This window comes from Solanum lycopersicum, chromosome 6 (assembly GCF_036512215.1).
Source record: "Solanum lycopersicum chromosome 6, SLM_r2.1".
Taxonomy (NCBI): Eukaryota; Viridiplantae; Streptophyta; class Magnoliopsida; order Solanales; family Solanaceae; genus Solanum; species Solanum lycopersicum.
In genome coordinates, this window is record NC_090805.1 from 45,314,132 (window position 1) to 45,340,290 (window position 26,159).

The window sequence follows — 26,159 nt, forward strand, 5'->3', positions numbered from 1 at the left end:
TATTGTATTCCAAGCTTCTTTCTTAAAGCGATTATAGTACTGAAAAATGTTTTTTTTTAAATAAAATAAAATAAAAAATCTTCTTTAGTCCTGTAGATTTACTTAAAATTATGCTACTAATTCCATGTCACTATGACTTCATCAAATATTTGTTAATATAACATATCATTACCTAACATGTTTCTATTTTTAAAAAAATCAATTATTTTTAATTCCAATCAAGTTTCTGTTGAGTCAACGAAATTATATAAAATGCTAGGTGAAGATTAATAATTAATAGCTAAATCAACCACTCCCAATAATTGACCAAAAAAAAAAAATGATACTTGCTGTTATATTAGAAGAGGTAGCACAAACTTGTTGTGCCAAATCCAATATATGTCAAATCGAAGGCATAGTGAACCATCATCAGCCACCAGCTGCGGCGGAGTTTACGTGTACATTATGCTTATTATGTGCGTGCTGTCCATTGTCTATCTTTTGTTATTGTGTTAAGACACCATACAAGATTGTGAGGCATGTCAAATGTGAAGTTTGTTGTGGAACAGGGAAGAAAATTCTACCAGAATACTCTTCTGTTTCAGACATGGATATAATCGATTCTCCGAATAAGCTTGAACGTAGTCATCGTAGCAAGAAGAAGATCAAGAAATTGAATTGAATGTTTGATTTTTTTGTGAATTGTGTTTGGTGAGAAAGGAAGTTGTCTTATTGATTTGAACACCTTGGATTGTACTTGCATTCATGTTTTTCTTCAAGTACCAATATACTTTTCCTTTTTTTTTACTTATGTGAATGAGAACGTATTAAAAAAAAGTTGATCAGCATTAGGCCCACAAGATAGTGTCACACAAGATAGTGTCACGTAAGTTGATGGGTATTTGTGCATTATCCCATATAAAAATAGGATTGTTATTAGGGAAAAACGGAAATAAAAAAATTGTCAAGAATGGGATTCGAACCCATGCCCTTTCGGACCAGTACCTGAAACTGGCGCCTTAGACCAACTCGGCCATCTTGACGTTATTGTTCTATTTATACAATAGTTAAATAAATATTTAATGTATTGTTTATTATGAGTCAATCTAGATTTCTTTCCGAAATATTTTGATTTTTGAAATCTGTCTTAATAATTCACGTTGAAGCTTTGCCACAATTTAGGACTAATATATACGAAACGATATGTTAATAATATAACAAGAATATTAGCTATTCCAAAATATAATGTGGTGTAATTTCAAATTGATTCCACTTGGAATAAGGTAAATTTGACATATTCTTGCTTTATTCAAAATCATATAAAACAATTACTAGAAGTGAAAACTATTAGCTAAGAAAAATCAGCTGATTAAAGATATATGGACGTCGACACGGAATGAGTTTAGGCATTAATGATTGAATTACAAAGGATAAAATTTAATGATAAATATAAATATTCTGTACAATGTTTATTTAATTTTTAAATTTTTGTTAAAGTATAAAAAATACTTTTCCCTAGTTAACAAATCTATTGGCGCATATGCCTACCACTCAAGCAGTGGCGGACTAAATGCTGTCGCACGAGTTCGAACTAGGAGCGTGTAACTTAATTTTTTTAGGAGATTTATTATTGAGCCATATATTTTTATTAATTATTTTTAAGAGGATTTAAATTATATATAATTATATCTTTATAAAAAAATTATTTTATAAATATTATATATTTTTTTATTAAAGAAATTCAGATGAATCCTGAACTCGACGTGGGTCCGCCCCTGCACTCAAGGTTCCCATAATGGGTTGGTATAAGTAACAAAGTTTGGGTTATTTTCTTACTTGGTTAATGCCCTTATTATATTATGCCACCACCAACAAGATGATGTTCACACTTGTCTACCTACAACACCCAAAAATAACTTTTAACGGTGATTAATATTTTTTATAAATTTTTTAAAATTTTATAGTGATATTGAATCTAATGACAATAAACTAATATTGATAAATATTTTAACACTCTTTTATATATATATATATATATATATGTTATTGCTAAAAGTTCTTTTCGTAAGAGTTTGATAAAGTTTGATAGAAGCATGGTATAGTAAACTTAAATTAATCTGGACAGATGGAGACTCAATAGTGGATGGAACTTAATTCTCTATAGTGATGAATTACTTTTACCTATTGATCTAAAAGTAGTTTTTGAATGTTTAAAATTTTATCCTAAGAAATATTCTAATCCTATTTAGTTCTGAAACAATTTGAATTGTTTTTCAAAAAAGTAAAATATAATAAAATATGAGAGACTTGAAAAAAATAAACAGAATTTTTCATTTTCTATTTTCTACTGTAAGCACTTCCATTTATGCTGAAACGTTACCAATAACATGTTAACAAATTAATTAATTAATGGAAGCATTGATTCAAGAATATTGTATAATAATAATTGCAATTATCATAACCGAAAGCAGGTTGCGCATGACGCATTTTTTAATAATTGCAATTATTAAAAAAAGACATTTATATTTTTTAAAAGGAAAAAAAATATATTTTTTAAATTATCGTAAATGGTAGGTATCACTTTCCGTTATACTTTTGGGACATTGGTGTTCCTGTCATCCAAAAATTAGAGCATATATATGTTTCACTCTAACGAAAAACGAAATAAGAACACGTTACACAATCTTATCTGTCAATTCAATATTTAATAAATGTCGAGTCGATGGATAAGATTATGAGACGTTTATGTTCGTTAGTATAAATGATATATATGTTTTAGTTTTTGGACAATGAGGCATCAATATTCCGAAAACATAATGAAAAATATATGCATATCAGTAACAATAATTTATAAGTATATTTATCTTTTTTCTCTTATAAAAATAAATAAATCATTTATTAGTAAATCGAGCCAAGCTGTATGAGCAAAAATATCATCCTATATACTGTTTGGAGGCCAACAATAACGACTACAATTCAAACATTATAATCAGTTATAGTGGTCCAGCCCACTAATAAACTTGAATTCGTAGGACTTACACCTGTTTCCATTATATAAAATGGTAGCTTAAATAAAATTTTATTTGAATTCAGTAACTTTTGATCTATATTATAATATATTTATATTAAAAAATTTATTAAATAAATATAATAAATCACTTTCAAAATTTAGTTACTAACAACTGATGTCACTATATTAAAATTTTAGAAGTTATAAAGTTCAAATTCTAACTCCATTTTCTTTTAATATACATATTTAGAAGTAGGTAATATTTGGACAATGCACCATGATATGGTTGCATGCGTGTGTTGGTAACTAGTGAGTTTGGTTTTTGGATTTGGTGGGACACCATAATCTTAGTAATCATATATAGTTTGAGGTAATTAAACATCATGCACAACTACTACAACCAAGGAATTTTCTTAAAGTCGATCAGAGTATCTTTTAAAAATAACCTCTATCTTCTTCAGACTCGACTTATGGAATTACACTGTTTATATTGTTGTGGTTGTTATACCAATACCTCCTGTATAAATTGAGCCAATGCTAAACCAACTGAAACTCATCAATCAAGTCTTTCTCATTATACTAATAAGCAAACACTTGAGAATGAAGAGAGAATCAAAAGTTATGCTTGTTGCAATGCTAGTGCTTATGCTTCTTGGTGAATCACATATCTCACTTGCTGCAACATGTAGCCCAGTTCAGCTAAGTCCCTGCCTGGGTGCTATCAGATCATCATCACCACCATCTAAACTCTGCTGCACCAAAATCAAACAACAAAAGCCTTGTCTTTGCCAATACCTCAAGAACCCAACTTTAAAGAAGTATGTTAACTCTCCTGGTGCCAAGAAAGTTGCTCGCTCTTGCGGCGTTCCATACCCCAGGTGTTAATTTAAAAAAAAACACTAACATGATCATATATTTCATGAGAATCTATCAGCATTATATCTGTGTTCTAATTTATCTGCCAATTTTAGTACTCTCTGTATCTCTGTCTGCACCAGTTTTATACTAGGTGTTGTACTACTATTTACATAAAATAAAAGTACTAAAAGTAGACGTACTAATATTAATATTATGTTAGAACGCAGATGTATTGAATATTAAGTTGAAAAGCTTTTTAAATATATAGTATTGGGTCTTCATATGTTGGTTTCGATCATTAAACAATGAGCCATATATGTTGATGCTCTATTCTTCTAAATAAAGATACAACACAGTCGGATTCGGAGAAAATGAAATGTACGTAGACTTGTCACTATCTTGAAAATTGAGACGCTTAGTTAATTCAAGTAAGCAACTCTCATCTTGATACTTTGTAAAATGCACAAAGCCCAAATATTCGATTATAAACTTCAAAACTACACATCAATGTTTACGTGTAAGACATTAATTAATCTAAACTAATTTATTTTTATTTTTTTCGAAGGTTCCTTCAGATGGGACTCAATAGATGATTTGATAACGTGTCAGCTATAAAACGGTAACTTACAACACATTCTTCGAAAGTGGAAGTCTGGGATGAACTACAACTAATAGTATTGATCGATGATGATGATTGTCACATATGTCAATAATTATTAGTATAAAATTTTTATATTTATTTTTGGTGTAATATACAACAAATATAATAAATTATTATTAAAATAAAATGAATAAAAATGTATAAATAAATATTTAGGCTGAGACACGAATATTTTGCTTTCTTTAAGAAGATTCAAGCCCAGTGCAGCGTAATCTACACCGATCTAGCAATAATACTCTTGACTTGTCCCCTCCAGGATACAACACCCCAATAACATGTATAACTCAAGCAACTCTAAATTTAATTGAAGAGTCTAAAGTTTCATAATACTCTCTCTTTTGTATGTGCGAAAATAGTTTAAAACTTAGTATATTATTTTTTGTCTCAACTTTCTCTTTCACTACTACATTAGGTTCGATATAAACATAACAAATATTACTCATTTTTTTCACTCTATATTTTTCTGTACGTATCTTGTTATTTCTTTTCTCTCAACACAAATTAAAGGAATATTACATTATTTATAGTTGATAAATTCTTTCTTGCAATGAATAGCAAAATAGTGGGTACTAATTTACTAAATGAATGACTCAAATGTTACATAAGTTACAAGACATATATATAGAATAATGGATGAAATGAAGAATATAATTGGTGGTTAATTACATAAGTTACTAATGACCACTTTCTTCTTTTGATGAGAGTAAAAAGGCACAAATATCATGTCCATCAATAGATAATACATGATATATAATGTGACATATAATATATTTTTATTAATATTAAAATATTACACCAACATTTATCAAAGATCTTTTCTTAAATTTTATTTTTATTTATAACCCTAACCTCATGGAATTTACGATGTTACACAAACTATACCTGCCTCCCCTTTAGAATGAGATTCAAACCCCTTCAATCCAAAAGAATTGAAATCATTTAAATTTACAAAATGACATTACTCTCCCTTGTTTATTTATATAGACAATATAAAAATAAATATTGTTACCATACATGTTCATAATAGTGGTGGCGTTACGTTGAGTTTATCTTATAGTATCTCAATGACTTAATTTATGACTGACACATATGAATTGAATGCAGTGCAGCATATATATATCACAAATATTAAAGTATATTCTTCTTTTTAGTATCACATGACAACTAAAAAACTAATAAATAAAAAGTGAAAATTTATTTTCAATATATAAAATGATATGAAAAAGTAAAATAGTATGAATGGGATTGAAAAAATTTAGAAATGAAATATGATCGTTTTAACTTATATTATCGTATTAATATAATAAATAAATAAAAATATACAAATAAGTAGAGAGCAAAAGTATTTTTATGGTCCCTTCCTTGTCACCGAAACTGAGTAATCAATTAATTTTATTAGAGGTTCACAAGTTAATAACTTTATATATATATATATATATATATATAATTAATTTTAGTATAAAATACAGAATCTACAAAAATATTATTATATTCATTCGAACTCATAAATCCCCACTTAACTCCGCTTCTTACGCCAAAAGAATATTTAATTTCTTGATCAACAGCTCGGACAAATTTAGAAGCAAACGCATGTGCCCAGTTAACAACCCAATTGTTTTTTTCTAACAATCTTTATTATAAGGAATAAACTACAGAGCATTTTAGGAGTATAGTAAGGGGAATGCATTAATATATACTTCCCAATTCTATGTAGTACAAACAAACAAATATAGAAGTAAGGTTGATTTACACACATTTCCCCTTTTTGGGGGTTAAAATTTATTTTTAAAAGGTTTACAAATATAACTTTAATTTAGAAAAAATAATGTGTTTTATATTTGGATCTATCACTCGTCTAATGGTCAATTTTATTTGATAACACATTATTGTCCATTTGTAATAACTTACCATTTGAATTCAGTTTACCTAAAGAATTTTTTTTTAAGTAGATGTTAGAAAAGGTCCGTAAATGCCAAACGATAAGAGATTTTTTCTTTTTGTTTTAAATAATTTTTTTACTTCATAACTATTTTCAAAAAGGACAATTGCTAAAAATTTCCCTAAAAATAATGTGTTACGGTGAAATAAATGAAATCTTTCAAGTTTCGCCTTAACAATAGATTTTAGTTTTAAATTATAAAAAAATGAAAAGAAATTTCCGTAAAGAGTATTTCTCTAATAGGTTTTATAATCGGTGAATCTTAAATTAAATATCAAAAAATAAAAAGAGTATCATGACCTGTTATTTTGAAAAAGATTAATGACTCAAATATATGTAAGGATGAATGTAGAAAGATGAGAAAGTGTTCATATAATTCTCTTGATAAAAAATTACTTACACATGTATACAAATATAGGAGTAATTGTTTTTATGTCTACGTACTCGTATAAATTTAAAATCCTATAAAGAAATACAAAATGTACCGTGACATCCGAAATTGGATTCTTAAGAACTGTATATATTTTTATACATCTACTCTAATCTTATCTTAATTTATTATTTTATCATATATAAATTAGAAAAATTATATAAATTCCTTCAATCTATGTTCAAAATATGAGAGACACACTTATACTATAATAATGAATAATTACCCCTAAATTTATTTTATAAATAATTTTATATTCCCTTTCGACCTACGCAACACTAGCTTGAAGAAAAATGTTAACAGGTATTGGACCACAAGATAATGTCACGTAGACCAAAAAAGAGTAGAAAATTATTTATAAAATAAATTCATGTGTAATATTGATTTTAGTACAGTATAAATGTGTTACTTCTCCATTTCTTCAATTAATATATACATAATCTAATAATCAATAAAATGAGGCTACACACCTATCAAATTTAAATTTCAATAGGAGTAATTATATCTATCATATATTTAACTTTGATAGATTATTTTGACAGATAAATTACTGGAAGATCAGGATTATAAAAAAATAAAAACAAAATTAGAGGATAAAAAGTAGTAGTAGTTTTAAAATAAATCTCGCCGGCGGTAACTCTAAAATGGAGTAATATAAAACCGGAACCGTGAGTACTTGTCTTGTTTTGTTGTTTTTTCTTTTCATAGGATATTCCGAGTAATAAGTCAAAACGCTGTCACCAAAATTCTTCTCCTCTCTCTCTCTCTCTTTTTCTTGATCCAGAAATTTTTTCACCCATTTCGTTGTTTTAAACAATTAACCATTTATTTGCCACTAAAATCAACAACATTTTGAGGTAATACCCATTCCCATTTTCTCGAATTCTTGATTCTTATACATTGTATAATGAATTTTCAGTTGTTTTGATTTTCAAGATTCATTTTTTATGCGCCCCTTACTGTTTGATTATATTAATTCTTAGGATTGTGATTCAAAAACGGTTTTTTTTAAATAAGGTTGAATCTTTTTCGCCTAATGGGTTGGTAAATTTGAAGTTTTGTTGTGCATATTAACATCAAGAACGAAAATGGGGCAAAGGGATTAACCATTTTCTTGATGCTATTGAAGCTAAGGGATCAAATTTAATGGTGAATGATGTTTTCTTTTTTGTTGTAGTGAGCATAGAGGGCCAGACATGTCTGGAAATGAATCACCAGAATTAGGGCAGGCTGATGTTGATCCATCAGTTAGGCAAGTTTGTGCTAATGGGATTTGCATGCAAACAAATGTTGTTGAAGCAAAACTTGATGAGGGAAACATTCAAGAGGCTGAATCTGCATTGCGTGAAGGTTTGTCCCTCAATTTTGAGGTGAGTGATTGTTAAAGTTTATGTTTTTTATTTGCATTCCTATTGAATTTTCATTAATGCAGCTACGAAGCTTAGAGCTTATACAAACTCATAGTGATAAGTAAAGAAGTAAAAGTTAGGATAGAATGGTCTCTTTGATTAAATTCATGAATGCCGGCAGAATTCTTTTTTTGGTGGCTTAAATGTTTGAAGGAATCCATTGATGATGAGTTTCAGATTCTATCACGTAAATTCTTTGGACTTCAAATGACAGATTCTTGAAAATTCCCATATATCTGGTCCTTTCTGCTCTCATATGTTGTATGATTTCCATCGATTATAGGCATAATGTGTCTCTAAAAGTTTCTTTGAGTTGTGAGCTTTCTGATCTGTTGTCTTCTGGTGACATTTTTATATTTCTTGTGAAAGTTTATTATGTTCAACAACTATGCTGCATTATAGGATTTGCAAACTTCAATTGAATAAGCTGAATTGGTCAGATTGTATTTATATTTTGGATTCAGGTTCAATTTGCTGGTAAATTTGAACGCTAGTCAATTATTGTATTTCATCTTATTTCCCTGAAATCTCTTTAAGCTGTAATAGTTTATAAATGTCTGTTATTTCTTCCTTTATCAATTTATCCCTTCCATTCTTATTGTCATCAACATAAACTTAATGATATGAAGGTACGTGTTTTGATCGCAGGAAGCGCGAGCTCTTCTTGGAAGATTGGAATATCAAAGAGGAAATGTGGAAGGTGCTCTTAGGGTGTTTGATGGTATTGATCTTCAAGCAGCCATACAGAGGATGCAGCCTTCTGTCACTGAGAAACAACCTTCTAAAAAGGGCCGCACTAAAAGCGTTGAGTCTGTGCCAGGTGTCTCACAGCATGCTGCTGGTCTGGTCCTTGAGGCCATATATTTGAAAGCAAAGTCCCTGCAAAAGCTTGGGAGACTGACTGGTAGAAGGCACCTTCAATAGTCTATATAAATTAATGAAAAATTTGGTATTTCTTTGATTTGATCATTTACAGATGTTTCTTTAATTGGGAATTTGTAGATGCTGCTCGTGAATGTCTAAGTGTGCTTGATGCTGTAGAGAAGATATTCGAGAGTGGCATACCTGATGTACTGGTGGAGAATAAGCTGCAAGAAACTGTGAGCCATGCTGTTGAGCTCCTTCCAGAGCTATGGAAGCAAGCTGGTTCCTATTCTGAAGCAATGTCTGCCTATCGTCGTGCCCTCTTAAGCCAATGGAATCTCGATAATGACTGCTGTGCCAGGATTCAAAAAGCTTTTGCTGTGTTTCTGCTTTATAGTGGGGTTGAGGTTAGCCCACCAAGCTTAGCTGTGCAAATTGACGGTTCTTATGTACCTAGGAACAATTTAGAAGAAGCAATACTGCTGTTAATGATTCTGATGAGAAAAGTTTACCTTGGTAAGATCAAATGGGACCCTTCAGTTCTAGAGCACCTTACATTTGCTCTGTCTGTATGCGGCCAAACCTCTGTTTTGGCTAAGCAACTTGAAGAAGTAATGCCAGGGGTACTTAACCGGATTGACCGTTGGCGATGTTTAGCACTTTGTTATTTTGCGGCTGGACAGAACAAAAATGCCTTAAGTCTGCTGCGGAAGTCTCTGCATAAACATGAAGAGCCAAATGACGTTCTCTCATTGGTGTTGGCTTCTAAAATTTGTTCTGAGGATGTCCTTCTTGCAGCTGAGGGAGTTAAGTATGCACAGAGGGCGATAACTAATGCAGCGGGTTCAAATGAACACTTGAAAGGTGTTGGTCTCCGCGTGTTAGGTCTTTGTTTGGGCAAGCAGGCGAAAGTTGCAACCTCTGACTTTGAGAGATCACAACTTCAATCTGAGGCTTTAAAATCTTTAGATGGTGCAATGGCTTTAGAGCATGAAAATTCAGATTTGATGTTTGAGTTAGGTGTTCAATATGCAGAGCACCGTAACCTGGATGCAGCTTTGCAATATGCGAGAAAGTATGTTGATGCAACGGGAGGATCTACTCTAAGAGGTTGGAGACTGCTTGCTTTAGTTCTTTCTGCTCAACATCGCTATTCGGAGGCTGAAGTAGTTACTGATGCGGCTTTTGATGAGACTACAAAGTGGGATCAAGGACCTTTGCTAAGAATGAAAGCTAAGCTAAAAACATCCCAGTCACGGTACATAGACGCCGTTGAACCTTATCGTCATCTCCTTTCATTAGTTCAAGCTCAAAGAAAATCTTTTGGACCATTCAGAAATGCGCCTCAGGTTAGATTGTATATCTAGTAACTTTAGTAAAAACGTATGTGTCTCAACTTATGCCCCTAATAGTCTGCATTTGGAACTCAGAACTGGGATAGAAGTAACCACTTCTCAATGAGATTCTAATTCTGAATTCAATATCTTCAACTTTCAAAACCAATTATTGACTCCACCTCCACCCCTCCAGTATCCCCAAAATTAAAGAACTCATTAAAGCATTTACTTGGTCCTGACTCTCTTGTTAGCCAAACCCAGAAGCAGCACAATTCTGTCATGCAAAAAAAAGTTCCCACCAAATCAATAAAATCTTTTCAAACCAAAGATTGTCTCGCCCTTCTATGCCATATGTGACCACTAGCTGCCACCCACTACTGGTTTCTCCATTGGGATTACTGTCACTCGGCACTAGAATTGTTTCATCAGTATGACAACCTTGAGAAGTCATTAATGACCACAGTTACCAACAACACTGGCTCGTAAGTCATATTCTAGTTTCAGCAACCCTAGCAAACATCATCAGAACCATAAACAGAGGGCTAAAATCCATGAAAAGCCAGTACTGAGACCATCTTCCAATGCTAAACTTGTCTAGTGGTTGTCATCATATCCACTATGATCTTTTCCACCATGACATGATTTTCTGATGAACATCCTTTAGCTTTTCTTGGTGGAAAGACTAATTGCTTTTTTGTGATCCAACATCATCACACACTTTGATTTTCATATCTGCAGTAAAAGGGTGGTTGTATTTGGGCTATTAAGGTGCATGTTGGTACTGTGGTTTGAGACTTTTTGTGTGGGTTTTTTTTCCTGAGTGGTGGAAAGGGAAAAATTAAGGGTGAATGGAATCGTTTGTCCAATTCCTTGCTTTATAGATACTATTCTGTATTTCGGTACACTTAAATTCAGCTCCATCATGATTTCCTTATGTTATCAAAAAATGAGATTGAATGTGTGCAGATTCCTTTCTAATATTTATTCTATTGGTCTTACAAATGAAGAGAAAAATACATCTTCCAGTACAAAACCCGTTTATGTTTGCCTGTCGTAATCTGTAACTCACTTTGGTACCTTACCACTGAAACCTTTTTAACTTCAATGTGAAACAACAGAATATGCTTTGCCATTCATACGATGCTTCTAGTTCTGACTTCATTGAATTATTTACTTTTTATATTTGTCTATTACAGGTGGAGGAAGATAAGGTAAATGAATATGAAGTTTGGCATGGACTGGCAGACTTGTATTCTAGCCTTTCACATTTTAAAGATGCAGAGACATGTTTGGAGAAAGCTAGAGGTCTTATCGAGTACTCAGCAGACACTTTGTATACAGAAGGCAAGATTATTAACTTAACTCACAATGACTGATCCAACTATTGTTTTTTCTTAAAAAAATTATTGACTTTCTTCCCTCGTTTTCTTTACTCGATATCAAATTTAGAATAAGTAAAAGTAGGTGAGTGCAACTATAGACTGAAAACAGTGGTTGTTATACAGGACTTGGAAAGTTACCTCATCAATGCAAATCTGCTCATCTTTGGTGGGTTCTGATAAAGTATAGAATTGCTCGTATACATTCGAATTAAAATCTAGCTTTTTCTTTCTTTGCACCTTATATGACCTGGGAGATAACCTGTTAGACTGGGAATTTCAGACTTCCTTATGTTTTAAGACAATGTTTCTTGTGAGATACTGAGATCTACATAACATTTGACTCCTTATTTAGTCATGGAAAGTAGTGTAAATACCTATATAATTGTATTTTAGTTATAGTAGTAGTAATATCGTGAGGGTTCAGATAGTGCATGGTGCTTCTCAACTTTGTACCTTGTGAAGTTCGAGCATGTTTGTCTTCCTCCTCCTTTAGCTTCTGTGTCCCATCAATGTTTTTATAGCTTTTTTCTGAGAATTTTCTAAATTACTAGCTTTGATGCACACTTGATCCTAATACAAGAGTTCCAAAGAGATAAAATCTCAAGGGTTTGAAACACAGGAAAGATTATAGGTACTTTACATTTAAGTTCTTCTGCCTTCTTTTGGGAAGTAAAGATTCATATAGGTTGATACCATCTAGTTAGTAAATAGGATTAAGGCTTAGTCGTGTTTGTACACTTGCACTATTTACCGAAGTAGTCAAAAGTAAAAAACCCAAAGAAAGTGCAGAGCTTAATATAAGTGTGAGCTATAGCAAAGAAAACCGCCAACGAAGAATAAACTGAAAAATGGAAATGTAATGCAAGAAAAAGTAACTATAGGCACAAAAAATAATTAATAGACTTCTGTTTTAATAGACTTTTTAGGTTACTTGTAGTTGTGTTTCTCATTTCTAGGAAAATGATGACAATTTTTCTGGTTTTCGGACGTCGTTGTCAGCAAAGAGCTGACATTTAAAAGAGAGCTAATTTCTCCAAACGAATCCCTCCGTATTGTGGTTATGGTGGATAGGCTGTAACTATTGGACCAGTAGTCTAGTACTGATAAAAAATTACCAACTTAAGAGGTGTGATAGGGCTGCTTGCATGTAAAATATTTGTCTGTCATTGATACCTAAGAGCTTCCTTCTTAATGAGAGAGAATAAGATAAGTAGGGTATTACTTCTGCTGATTTTTCTATGTCCATCTGTTTCAGGAATGATGTTTGAAAGACAGGGAGAAAACGACAAAGCGTTGTCTGCTTATATTAATGCGCTATTAGTAGAGCCTAATCATGTGCAGTGTAAGATCTTGCTTGGTTCTTTATTGACTAAAATGGACCCGGGGATGTTGCCATTGGCAAAAGCATTACTCTCAGATGCGTTGAGGATTGAACCTACCAATCGTGTAGCTTGGTACCACTTGGGATTGGTTCATAGAGACGATGGACGGGTAGCTGATGCTGCTGATTGTTTCCAGGCAGCTTCCATGCTTGAAGAGTCTGATCCCATCGAAAAGTTTAGTTCCATCCTTTGAAGTTTTCTGCAAGTCAAATCTTATTCTTTTATTCTTTATTATACAGGCTTTGGGCACAATGTCCAAAATTATGCTTAGATGACTTCTTTGTAGGTTTTTGGGAATATTTTCTTCTTCAGTGTTTTTAAAAGTGTAGATTAATTGTACTATATACTTTCATTCACTTTTATAGGAAATAGAACCATTTGTCCAATTGGGATGTGATGATTCATATGCATCAACAAAGATTTTAGGCACATTCTTGCTCTAGTGAAAGCTGTACATTTACACCCCTACAGGAATTCAGTTGACGGTGTAAACAAAATCTGGATCTGCTAATAACTTGTCGTCGTTAAGGTTAACAATTCAGTCCTCTATGATTGAACATTCCAGCCTCTGGCACAATTTATCAACAATTTGCCCATATAGCGGGTTTCCCAGTCAACTAAGCAGACAATTTATGTTACTACGAATGGCGTAATTAAGAAGTACTAAAAGCCTTGTGCTCGAAACTATCAAATCCATTTCCTACACCAATTGCATATTAGTTGCATCCTTAAGTACTGTCTTTCCCTCCGCACTCTGCACACAAGATACTAAATTCTCGTTTGATAGATTGATATTCTAGTGAAGGAATCGTCACGAAATAACTAAGGTCATTTGATTTAGCAGAAAAGAAAAACTGGAATCGTTCCATAATAGGGTATCTCGATAGAGTAAACTGAGAGACACGACTGTAATTTGAGAAGAGAATATGTATTATGATGGCAGTGTTTCTAAAGAGGAAGACAAGGGAACTGAGAGAGGCAGTTGACAAGTGACAACCATCTAAAATAGTTTTATACACTCATGGAAAGTAGTAGCTATTTGTTCCTGAACACGAATAGCAACATTACCAACCAATACATACTCACAAGACGGGTCTAGGAATAATGCAACCTAAACCCTACCTTGTTGAGGTAAATTGGTTGCTTACAATAGGCATTATAGTGGACTGACTATAAACCAAGCAGGCATCCTTTCGACAGGGACTTAGCGGTATATAGCACACAACTAACAATATCATTTGTTTGGCCTTTGCTGATTAGTAATCAGACAAATTACTTGTACCAGGAACACAAGTTTGAAGATCTTTTTTGTAACAAATAACCAGAATGTGTTCATAAATCAGTCTTGTACCAGTCATATCAAAAGCCAACACAAAATAGACATCGACAGTTACCTATATAGAGCAACGGAGAGAGAGCGAGGGCAAGAGAGAGAGAATGAAACCCAAGTTTTCAATAAACAAACCCAAAATCTATGACATAGCAACATGGTTTTAACTTAAAATTGATAGGAATTTCACATAGTTCTCTGCATTCTAAAACAAAATGGAACTGCCAAAATTTCAAAGGAGGAACCGCTAATGTGTAGTTTCACATCAAATAGACGAGGACATGCATTACATTAACTTAAGCCTCAGTGATGGGGTACTCAAACACAACATCTTTGCCTGAGAGCTTTCTGTAAACTGCTGAAAAGGTCTCCAACTTATACTCGGTGTTGTTTCGTTCCTTGGGGTCCAAGTACACCTATACCAAATATGTGACAAGAAACGAGTCAGGAAAACAATAATAGAGCTTGCTTGCTGTGCGTTTAGAGGTAAAGATGACAGAAGTTATCACTTAAAAATGATATAACAAAGAAAACCACAGTTGTTTTTAGTTCTGACATATGTGAAAAATGTACAAGCAGCACTATTACTTCACCCTAAAGACTTCTCCACCTAATTACAGCAGTAAAAATTTCATCAGGAAGATACAGACAACTACGGTGCTTCACAGTGTTACCTTCATTATCTTGGAGCCATCAACACGATACCTAGTACGCTTCCCAACAATCTCCGCAGGGACTACCAAGTCCTCCAATATGGCATCATGAACAGATGTAAGAGTTCTGGTGCGGGGTCGTTGAGCAGCTGAACCTCTCTTGGGAGGTCTCACTATCCTCCTGGTGGCAATAAAGATCACATCCTACAAAAAATAAAAACTTCATCAAAGGCAAAGAAACCCCCCCAACTACATTGTAAAACAAAACAAGAAAAGTTACCCCAATAAATTAATGCAAATACATGGCACATTTAAAGCTTCAGAATGGGAATAACATTTGTCCTCATTGTTTCCCTAAAAAAGGGGAGGCCAGCTAATCAAATACTTGCTCTATTAAGTGCTACATATTAAAACTTTGGATAGGTAATTCGGGACTACAATAGTGCAAATAATATACAATATATATTAACAAGGCATGTAATATTTTTGCAATTATTACATGACCAACTGAATACGATTAGGAAGGTTGGGCTCCATTTAGAAAATTCTGATGCTATTCTCAGAATAGCACCACAGATATAATTCAAAAGGTAATACCAAAGTATGTGAATTCCAAAATGCCAATACCAAAAGGTAAACTCAATTTTGCCAAATTACAACTCAGGAAAACATTGTAGAAACCAAAAGTGCAGCATTGTGAAGGAATCAATTCTTAAAATAATAATGGGAACTGTGAAGAATAATTCTGTTACAGAACACCACAAGCTTCAATAACCATGGATGAACTAATGTAGTAATCATTTCAGATTAAATGATCTACACCCAATTCTTCAGAAATTCTACAAGGCAATGGTAAAGACAAAAATTACAGAAATAAATTAATAGCTACCTTGCCACTGAATTTCTTCTCCAACTCCCTAACAAGGCGAACATGAACCTTGCGGAAAGCTTTCCTCAGTCTGTAAGGAACATGGATAACAACGGCCTTCCTGTTTCCTGACACATCAATTTGACTGCAATATCCATGTCAAAGAGGCAGTTACTACAATGTGCAAAATACATACTACCTACAATATAGAATCGAAGCCATTAAATACAGAATAGAGCACACATACGTTGCTGAATTGATGTATAGGTCTTTCAATTCACTTTTCAGCTCTTGGTTAGTGTTTTCCAAATCAAAGAAAGCCTGTTCAGAATCAATTTAATGCCTTTCTTCAAACATCTATCCAATGAACTATTCAGGTTTTAAATAACAAATGCCATCAAGTAAGACAAAACATAACCTGCGCAACAGTCACTTCAAACTCAGAAGGTTCAGCATCTTTATCTTTGTGAATCTTTTGCTTCGACGTGTACATCTTCACAGATCTGTTCACTAACCAATCAAAACAGAAACTAACGAAAAGCCCAAATAAAAACTATATAGCATCAGTAAGAGCCAGTACAAATAAGCAAAATTACAATTTTTTTGTATATTCAAGCAAATATTTAATCTTAGTTCTACCAACAAAACGGCATATCATCATTAAATCGTCAATATTGGCTCAGCTATATAAATCCTCATTCTAATCATTTCAACCACATTTAACATCAGCACAATGGTCTTTACATTATAAAAAAATAAAACCCAATCGATAATCTCAAAAGGGGTCGAGGAAAAACACCATCTTTCTTCGAAATCAACAAAAATTCTGCCTTAATTCATCTATTTCATGCTTTTACAAAAATCAACAACACAAAGCTAAAGAAATAGAACTAATCATTTTCTTCTAAAAGCTAAGAGAAATACTGCTACAAAAAGATTTAATTTTGCCGTAAAACCTGAAGAGAAGAAAGTACCTGCTAGTGAGAGGCAACTACAGAGCTGATGTTTGTGTGGGAGCCAAAAGCTTTGTTTGCGGGAGTAAGAAGAGAAGCTTTAGGGTTTTGAGGAGTATTAAAGATGAGGCTGCTGTACATTTTATAATGGGCTGGATTTGGTTGATTGAACAACGGCCCATTGGGTTTAGTAATTTATGAAATGGCTACTATTTGCACTAGATAGCCACATATGTTATTTAAGTTATAGTGCAGTGGTTTCAAAATATTTAAACTTTTAGTCAAATTGATAATTGTCAAGTCTGGTGGTAAGTGGTAACAAATAACATTGCAATGTATGTGAAGATATGGTTAGTTTTATGATAAGGTGCAATTATTTTTGGGGAAATTAATATTGGAACCAACTTTAGTAATGATGGTTTGGAAGGAATACTTTGAAATATATAAGACAATGATGACTATTATAAGCACGCATAATCACATTGATCTCAGTAATCAAAGTTTGTCGATCATAAAGCAATTTCGTATTTTTATTCTCGTTTCATCTACAATTAAAATTATATCAATTCAAATATATATGGTATATCATGAGTTGAATTTCATTCAAACGCAAAATTAGATTGACGCGAGTAATCAAAGTTTGTAGACCATAAAGCAATTTCATGTTTCATCTACAATTAATATTATATCAATTCAAATAGATATGTTATATCAGGAGTTGAATTTCATTCAAATGCAAAACTAAATTGGGTTTGAAATGGCTTTGACAATCCAAACGTCATATTCAGGTCTATGTTTGAAAAATTTAACTTGTGATTTCCAAGTTCAATGCATGTTTGAAGAAGTTAATTCAAACGTGACTAAACACTATTTTTGAATACTTTGTAATTTTCGATCATTTCTTACATAGTGTAATCTTATAAGTGTTAACTATGCAATTTCCCCTATTGTAAATTGTAAATTTTGACGATTTGACATTATTATTGATCAGAATATATCACCAGAACATGTTAACAATACTTTTTTTTTACTCAATATTTGCATTAAATCATAATATTATGTGCCATTATTCATATATATTGAGTTCAAGGAGTCTTATATCAAGCAACTAAAAATATAATTTTGGACACATTAACCTTAAATCAAATAGAGAACAAAAGAAATAGTAGAGGAAATGATCATACATAGGTGACTAGGAGGAAAAAAAAGAAAATTTAAACGCTAGAAGGAGGGCTTGAACCTCCGACCTTGTGGTTAACAGCCACACGCTCTAACCAACTGAGCTATTCCAGCTTTGTTCTCAAAAGATACCTATTACTCTAACACCTTGTTTGGATGGTTGTTACATGTTGTGTTGTATTGTATTTGTATTATTAGTTTAAATATAATGTTTGTTTTGATTGTTACGTAAATTATCTTGTATTAATTGTTTAATCATAATGACGAAAAGACCCGTAACGACTAATTTGGTGTGATCGCGTCGTTACCTTAATATTTTCTTCTAATTTTGTCACTACTTATTATTTAATAATTTTATTTTATAATTTATCCAATCATTTCATAGTAACATTACATACATTATAATTTCTTGTAGTTCATCATTCAAATCATAAATATATGACATTGTGTAACAACGGAGAACGACACAATCTATCCAAACACTTTATTTATATATTAAAGCAGTATTGTACGATACAATACAACACAAACAAAATATAATACATTATGGGACAACTATCCATAGAATGTGTAACACTACTCAATTTAATAAATCTTTGTATAAAATTTTGAAATGTTTTTTTTGTAAAACCACGTACATGCATTAGCTTTAAGGTTTCCATTGATTACAAATGTTTGTATCACTGAATTTGCATATGCTCCGTTTGATTAGGAGCGACTTGTTTGATTTTGTGTTTGTATTCATTCCCATTACGAGAATGATATGATACTTCAATTTGAATTGAGATTAAGATTTCTTATTGCTCAAACCAATATAGTCACAAAAATTTTTATGATATAATTGGTCTGAAGTGTACCATTTATCTAGTCTACGCTTTATACGAATATCATACTATCCAAATATATATAAATAATGAGAATTGTAATATTGATACATATAATTAAAGCTGATGATTATGCTATTAACTTAACAAATTGATGGGCTGCTTCAACTTGACAAATGTCAAGTACCAATGGTTCATTTGTTTTGATTCGTCAAATAATAGTGTCTACATACATAATTAAGGTAGAATTATAACATATATATATATATATATATATATATATATATATATATATATATATATATATATATATATATATATATATATATATATATATATATATATATATGCGCTATATTTTTTTTCATGAAAAAATACGAGTAATATGTGATATTTATAGTTATAAGGTAAAATTCAATGCCTAAAATTTAGTCAAATAGAATGACAATAATTTAATATGGGCCTAAATATTATGGTAATACTAAATTACTAGTAATCTATATTGTAAACCTAAATATTATATATATATAATTATTAATATATATAATTCGATTTATTCGGTTTTACGTAAACCAATTCAAATAAAAATTTATTTTAATTTGATTTTTTTATCTAATCCAAATAATGTACCCCTAATACAATTAGTTATTATTTAAAAGTTGAAACAAGTGATGTATTATTTTATTTATAATATAGTGTAAAGCAAGTCAAAATGTGCATATCCATTGTTGTAGTTCCCTTATTGCCATTTGATCAAAATTTAGATGATAAAACAGTGTACAATATTATTGTGAGTGCTTACTCTTTCCTCTGGAAAACTACCTAAAAATATTTTTCTATCATATCTCATATAATTTTACTTTTTTTTTTATGAAAACTTACATAATCACGACTCATCTCTGATTCATTTCCCCCCCTCGATTTGTATATTCACCCCTTCTTTTTCTAAATTCAGCTTTAGATCATTTTGCTACTTTGTTTTACATTTTGATTCGTCAAAGAAAAAGTGTCTACATACATAATTAAGGTAGAATTATATATATATATTATTATTTTTTCTTCATTATTTTTCTAAGTACGTATATATGCACAAATATACATCTTATACACAATACACTAAATTCATTGATGCATAATACTGAATATTGTAAAACACATATATAGAAAAGAGGGACATAACAACAACAATAATAACTATAATAATAACATACTCAATATAATAATATTATAAGTGAGATCTTCGAATTAAATAGCAATCTTAGACAGTACATGAACAAGATATAAATAGAATTTACACCGTACATCACAATCAAAGAGAACAAGTAACCTTCCTCTTATTGATATCATAAGAGCAAATGAAACTAGCTATCAACTAATACAAACGGTAATTGAAAAAAAATAACACTTCCTCTTTTCACTATGGACATCTCATTATTGAAACAAAATTCTAGACTCTTCCGCAAAGAAAAAAAAAACATTTTTTTTTGTTTCTTAACTGAAAAAAAAAATAGTAATAAATCATTGGAAAATTAAATCAGAAAATTATCAAAAAAAAAATCAAAAATCTGGAAGCTCTTTAATACTTTCTGATGAGGATGAAGAAAAGGAGTTTCTCATACTAGGCATAGAAAATAAAGAATCGGTATAGTTAGATAATTGCTGATCTGAGAAAAAATAATCAGACGAATTAGTAATTGGATTAGGATCAAAAGGTGTAAAATTAGTATCAAAAAAACTTGGAGAATCACTAAGACTATTCATATTATTATTGTAATTATAATTACTAAAATCATTATTATTAGTATCTTTATAATCATTAATAATAGGTAGATCAAAAATTGGATTACGTGGAACATAACAAGAAGCTGATGAATTATTATCTCCTATACAGGAGCTGCCGTTAAATTCATTATTTTCATCCGTGACAACCGAATCATTATCATCATTCATCAATAAATCACATTTCTCATTAATATTAGTATTAATGTTTGTCATATTATTCCGATGATAATTATTTTGTTCATCTCCAAAACAGCTTTCAGCACCGATTATAGTATCATGATCATGATCCATTTCCCCGTTTATTGGCTCGGATTTTGGATGATATTGAGGCATAGGCATTGATTGAGGACTCGAAGAGACCTCTTCAGGAGAAAGACCAGTGAGTTTTTGTACTAATGCCTTGAAATCACGCGGATGCGTGTGGATGACTTTTGGTGAATGAGTGTAGATGATAACCGGTTGACGTTGTTGCTGCTGCTGTTGATGAGGGATGATGGTGGTTGAGGTAGTGGCCGCGACCGTGTTGTATAATGAAGACGATGAGGAAGAAGATGGTAATGAATTTGATAAACTTTTTTTGATGTGATGAGAGGCTTTGTTTATCTTCAAAGGAGAAGATAGGTTATTGTTATTGTTGTTGTTGACTATGGCTTGATTGGAGTTTGTATGATGATAGAATTGTGCATGGTTCATGATTGAGTACAAAAAACCAGGTGTATTTTTGTGGTGAATTTATAGAAGAATGAGTTGGATATGCATCTATAATACTGTGAGTTTAGTTAAAAACAAGTTATAAAATTATAAATCTGAGAGTTTAGCGGAAAGCAGTTACGTAAATTATTTTGTGTAAAGAATTGCTTATTCATAGGCTAGGAAAATGCATCACGTTTAGTGCGAAGCAAGGCTCTATAATTTTCACGACAAAAATGAGAAATAAAATTTCCAACTGATTCGTATGTTATATTTTATCTTTTTTTTTTAACAGTTTTTACTAACCGATAACGTCAAGACTCCAGAATTATCTTTTACAACAAACAATACTAAACTTTCCCATTTATAACTTCCTCTTTTTTGGGTGATATAATAATAATTTTAATAGAAAAAAATATCTCTAAAATTATCATTAATAATAAATTTAGAATTTTTTAATCAAATATTATATGAATATATATTTCATTATAAAAAAAAAATTCTTATTAAGCTTAGATTTTGACATTTTTTTTTGTGTATATAACAACTAAATATTAGTATATGGTGTATAAAGATTACACAATTTTGGAGCCAATAATATTCTTGTTGATTGCTTGACCATATATAAGGCTTATGGTTTGACATTCATGTTTTATATTTCATTTTTACTTTTAGTAATTTTAATTAATTTTTTCACTTTAACATCTCAAATTAGTTACATTAAAAAAAAACAACATATTATCGCAGTGTATGTTTATAACAGTAAACATTGAAAAACTAATAAATATTAATTTTTCCAAATAAATGTGACGTTAGTTACATTTTATTATATTGTTTCCAAACAATAGTGTTCCAACATTTATTATGTATATTCTAGAAGTACGAACCCTACCTCAAGAATTTCTTAGGATTTTAGAGGAGTTTGTTTGCTTTTTATCACAATTTATTCAATTTTGGAATGCAACTTATATATTTATTTGTTCTTTATTTTATTAAAAATAAAATGAGCTTAAATCAATTTGAATAAAAGATATTATATCATAGAGACTGGGAATTTTTCCAAGTCAATCAAACGTAACTTGTTTGTATTACAAATACAAAAAAAAGTAGCTCATATGAAATTTACTCTGAGCCAACCTAAATTAATCCCAAATATTAGAAGTTGGATTAAAATCAATTCCAAAAGGATAAATAGTGTCTTGTGATGGAATACCGTAAGGGTAACTCACGGTATTGATAGATGGATCAATATTCATTGGTTGATGATTATAATTGCCTCTGCATTGTATTGCCTTATAAAGTAATAACGAAGGGAGAGGATCCAAGTTAACGATATTCATGTTTTCTTGACTGGTATAGTAGTTATGTAGAGAAATATCGTTAACTATCTGACCTTCATGAGGGGCAGGGATGTTGAAATTTGGTAATGTGTAAGCGTCGCTAATGGATTCAACTTGATCAGATGGTTGGGATGATGTTGCATTTGATTTTTTTACAGTTGAGTTTTTGTGAAACAACCTACAAACTACCCATTCCTCCTGCAAATAAAAATAAAATAAAATTGTGTAAACAATTGCATGCATTTACAAATTTTTATTTTTTATTCTAAATCTAAAATGTAAAAGAATAGAATTGCGAATTTTATACCAAACTAAGTCATTATATAAAATAATTTACTAAAATAATACATTTTTTCAAAATTTTACAAAACTAGTATAAACGTATTTCACAGTAACGTCTTAGGGTATATTTCAATTTTTGAACGCTAATTAGGTTGATATACGTTACTGTGAGTAACGTTTTACTCCTAAAACGTTTTTTTGAGTAACGCTTTACTCCTAAAACCTTACTGTAAGTAACGTTTTAAGAATAAGACGTTATTCACAGTAACGTTTTAGGAGTAAAAAGTTACTGTGAGTAACGTATATCAATATGACGCTGTCAACTTTTGAAAAATAAAATATACCCTAAAATGTTACTATGAAATACGTTTATACTAGTTTTGTAATTTATTTTTTTTAAAAAAAAAAACATATTATTTTGATGAATTACTTTATATAATGGCTTAGTTTGGTCAGTAAAATTGCTATTTACCTTGGGAGGTTTGAATCCAAGGTTGGATTGTAGCCTATATTCATGCATAACCCAATTGGTTTTTTCACCCTTAGGAGCTCTTCCTTTGTAGAAAACAAGTGTTTTCTTCATCCCAACAAGCTCGACTCCACCGCGAAAAATCTCTTTATCTTTGCCCGTTGTTTTCCAGTAGCCAGCTTCTGTAGCTCTGTTACTGCGAAGACCCGTTGGGTACTTTCGATCTTTTTGGCTAAAGAAGTACCATTCTTTTTCTCCCATGGACGATTTGGCTGCAACACATTACAAATTATAGTACGTTATCTTTAATATGATGCAAAATAAGACCTATTACCCTTCCTTCTGTCTTAATTAGTAGTATGTCGCACTTTCCTTTTTAATCTATTTCAAAAAATGTTAGAAATATAAAAGCTTTGCAAAAAGAGGGAATGAAAAATTATGTCATTTTCTATTTAGTGTTTTTAAATATGTATTTAGTTAGTTTTTCAATTCCAAAGTTTCATGTTGATATAAAATGAAAAGCTATATAAAAGAGATATACATTACTTGTTAATTGACTGCAAAATCATATCTTCTATGGAACTATAATATGTTGCTTGTTACTCAAAATCTTTAAAAATATTATGGTATTTGTGTTGGATTTTTAAAGTAGTTAGAGAATTAAACAAAATTAAAATCAGTCATGGATCTCTCAACTGAGTTATTTAAATTTTAGAGTTTTATTTCCAGTTGGGGCTTCCACTTCGAAAAGATGTAGTGGCCGGTTCATCTCTCTCTCTCTGCCAATTTAGATGAGAACGCGTAATTTAGCTCGAACAAAGTGAAAGTAGTGAAAAGAAAGATCAAACCTATAAAGAGATGAAAGGTGATTAAAAGGACCCAGACTTTCAATTGTTTCTCTATGGTGAGAGGTTTCTTTCGTATCAAAAGTGCATAGAAAAGCCAGGAGAAGATGGATTGGATCGAGAAACGATGTTAGTCTTAGAAAAAGAATGATCAAGAAGAGATGAAGATAAGTAAAATATCAAAATTGAATTCAAAAATTAGGTATAGGGTTACCAGGAAAGTCCCAAGGGTCAGGCTTGTTGAGAAACAACAGTTACAGAGCTCTCAATTGAGTTATTTAAGCTCTAAAATTCCATCTCTAGTTGAGACTTTCACTTCAAAAAGAGATGTAGTGGCGGGTTCACTCTTTCCACCAATTCAGGTGAGAGCGCATAATATAACTTACACAAAGTTAGAGGGCTGAAAAAAAAGCTCGATAGGTTGAGGGAGGATAATCGAAGGGACTCAAACTTTCGATCGCTTCTCTATAGTGGAAGGTTTCTTTCATATCAAAAGTGTGTTAGGGAAGGCTATAAAAGATGAATTGAATCGAGACAAATTAAATGAAAAGAAAGATCAAGATAAGTAAAATATCCAAATAAATTCAAAGATTAGGTATAGAATTACCAGGAAGGTCCCAAGGCTCAGACTTGTTAAGATCAACATCAGCAATAGCTCTAGTAGTAAAGCTAAAATCAGAAACTTTGTTACTCAAATAATATGTTATGAGTTCTTCATCACTTGGATGAAACCTAAACCCTGGAGGCAGATTTTTCTCATCCATTATATTATATTGCTCTATCATCATGCTTTTGTGGAGGTTTATAAAAAGGTGTGGTATTTTCTATGTATCAAAACTTGAGAAATAAGCAGCCATTCTTTTTGTCTTCATTTTTACATCTACCATATTGACATTGATAGATGCATCAATTAACCTTTTAGATTTTCTTATGTCATTATCTTATTATTATAATGCAACTATGACATGACTTACTATGCTTAATTTTGACATTTGTATGTACTTAGCTTCTTCCTATCCATCACAAGTCACTATCTTACAGCCTTTTAATAATTTTTCAGTACTATTTTACTCAATAATCATATAAATATTGTTAAGTTGATGATCGTAGGTCAGCTTAATTTTGTGCACCTCGACTAGCTCTACGTGATATCTACCACCCTACTAGCAACATATATCAGATAACTCTATATCCATCAGGTTAAGACAGATAGGAAGAATCCCCTAATGTCTTTTGTCTTCACTGAGTTTAAATGTGAGACCTCAAGATTCTCAACTACTTTATTGATCGCTAGATTACACCCTTGAATATATATTAGTCATTAAATGTGTGTATGTAGATTAAACTACATATAGTTTTAAGAATATTTAATTAAATTATGGTTTACGATTTGCCTTTATTTGGAACAAACCAGTACTTCTCAAACAGTAGAATAAAGTTTAAACCGTACTTTTTGCTCTCTTAACATATTCACATTGTATATATATGTGCATGTAATACGATAAATAATTTAATTAGAGAAAATAAATAAATGATTAAGATATATGTTCTTTAATAATCAGTAGTATGTCCAACTACTTCAACCATTTCTACCCACCCTGTGAATCAGTCTAGATCCTCAATTAGTCTGATCCAATTAAAAATAAAACTCCCTTTTTATCTCTTCCCTTAGTAATAATCCCACTAAATAAGA

The 26,159-nt window shown here is 31.3% G+C and overlaps 4 protein-coding genes and 2 non-coding genes across 8 annotated transcripts; 1 reads left to right on the top strand and 5 right to left on the bottom strand.

Annotated features, from left to right (window-relative positions):
* Nucleotides 1-941: 941 nt before the first annotated feature.
* On the bottom strand, nucleotides 942-1,022 carry TRNAL-CAG (transfer RNA leucine (anticodon CAG)). Its single transcript has one exon. It is a non-coding gene; the product is annotated as a tRNA-Leu (tRNA).
* Nucleotides 1,023-7,558: 6,536 nt separating this feature from the next.
* On the top strand, nucleotides 7,559-13,637 carry LOC101244087 (protein NPG1). The gene is made up of 6 exons (XM_004241585.5): nucleotides 7,559-7,734; nucleotides 8,055-8,247; nucleotides 8,935-9,190; nucleotides 9,289-10,499; nucleotides 11,684-11,831; nucleotides 13,125-13,637. Exons 2-6 carry the CDS (start codon nucleotides 8,074-8,076, stop codon nucleotides 13,442-13,444), a joined length of 2,109 nt encoding a protein of 702 aa, XP_004241633.1. The 5' UTR covers nucleotides 7,559-7,734; nucleotides 8,055-8,073; the 3' UTR covers nucleotides 13,445-13,637.
* Nucleotides 13,638-14,686: 1,049 nt separating this feature from the next.
* LOC101268693 (small ribosomal subunit protein eS7z) lies at nucleotides 14,687-17,201 on the bottom strand. Of its 3 annotated transcripts, none has more exons than XM_004241582.5 (6): nucleotides 17,077-17,201; nucleotides 16,521-16,612; nucleotides 16,350-16,423; nucleotides 16,124-16,247; nucleotides 15,256-15,438; nucleotides 14,687-14,997 (listed from the first exon to the last, which is right to left on the bottom strand). In XM_004241582.5, the coding sequence occupies exons 2-6, from the start codon at nucleotides 16,593-16,595 to the stop codon at nucleotides 14,878-14,880; spliced, it is 576 nt and encodes a 191-aa protein (XP_004241630.1). In that variant the 5' UTR covers nucleotides 16,596-16,612; nucleotides 17,077-17,201; the 3' UTR covers nucleotides 14,687-14,877. The 3 variants fall into 3 exon arrangements, with proteins under 3 accessions (XP_004241630.1, XP_010322615.1, XP_004241631.1); XM_010324313.4 differs by having other exon boundaries at nucleotides 16,521-16,605; nucleotides 17,077-17,199; XM_004241583.5 differs by having other exon boundaries at nucleotides 16,521-16,632; nucleotides 17,077-17,196.
* Nucleotides 17,202-18,274: 1,073 nt separating this feature from the next.
* Nucleotides 18,275-18,348, bottom strand: TRNAN-GUU (transfer RNA asparagine (anticodon GUU)). The gene has a single exon. It is a non-coding gene; the product is annotated as a tRNA-Asn (tRNA).
* Nucleotides 18,349-20,275: 1,927 nt separating this feature from the next.
* LOC104648103 (VQ motif-containing protein 20) lies at nucleotides 20,276-21,833 on the bottom strand. The gene has a single exon (XM_026031353.2). The coding sequence runs from the start codon at nucleotides 21,531-21,533 to the stop codon at nucleotides 20,616-20,618; it is 918 nt and encodes a 305-aa protein (XP_025887138.1). The 5' UTR covers nucleotides 21,534-21,833; the 3' UTR covers nucleotides 20,276-20,615.
* A 711-nt stretch (nucleotides 21,834-22,544) lies between these two features.
* LOC101263328 (NAC domain-containing protein 79) lies at nucleotides 22,545-25,349 on the bottom strand. The gene is made up of 3 exons (XM_004242141.4): nucleotides 25,074-25,349; nucleotides 23,625-23,893; nucleotides 22,545-23,068 (listed from the first exon to the last, which is right to left on the bottom strand). Exons 1-3 carry the CDS (start codon nucleotides 25,252-25,254, stop codon nucleotides 22,673-22,675), a joined length of 846 nt encoding a protein of 281 aa, XP_004242189.2. The 5' UTR covers nucleotides 25,255-25,349; the 3' UTR covers nucleotides 22,545-22,672.
* Between the last annotated feature and the right edge of the window lie 810 nt (nucleotides 25,350-26,159).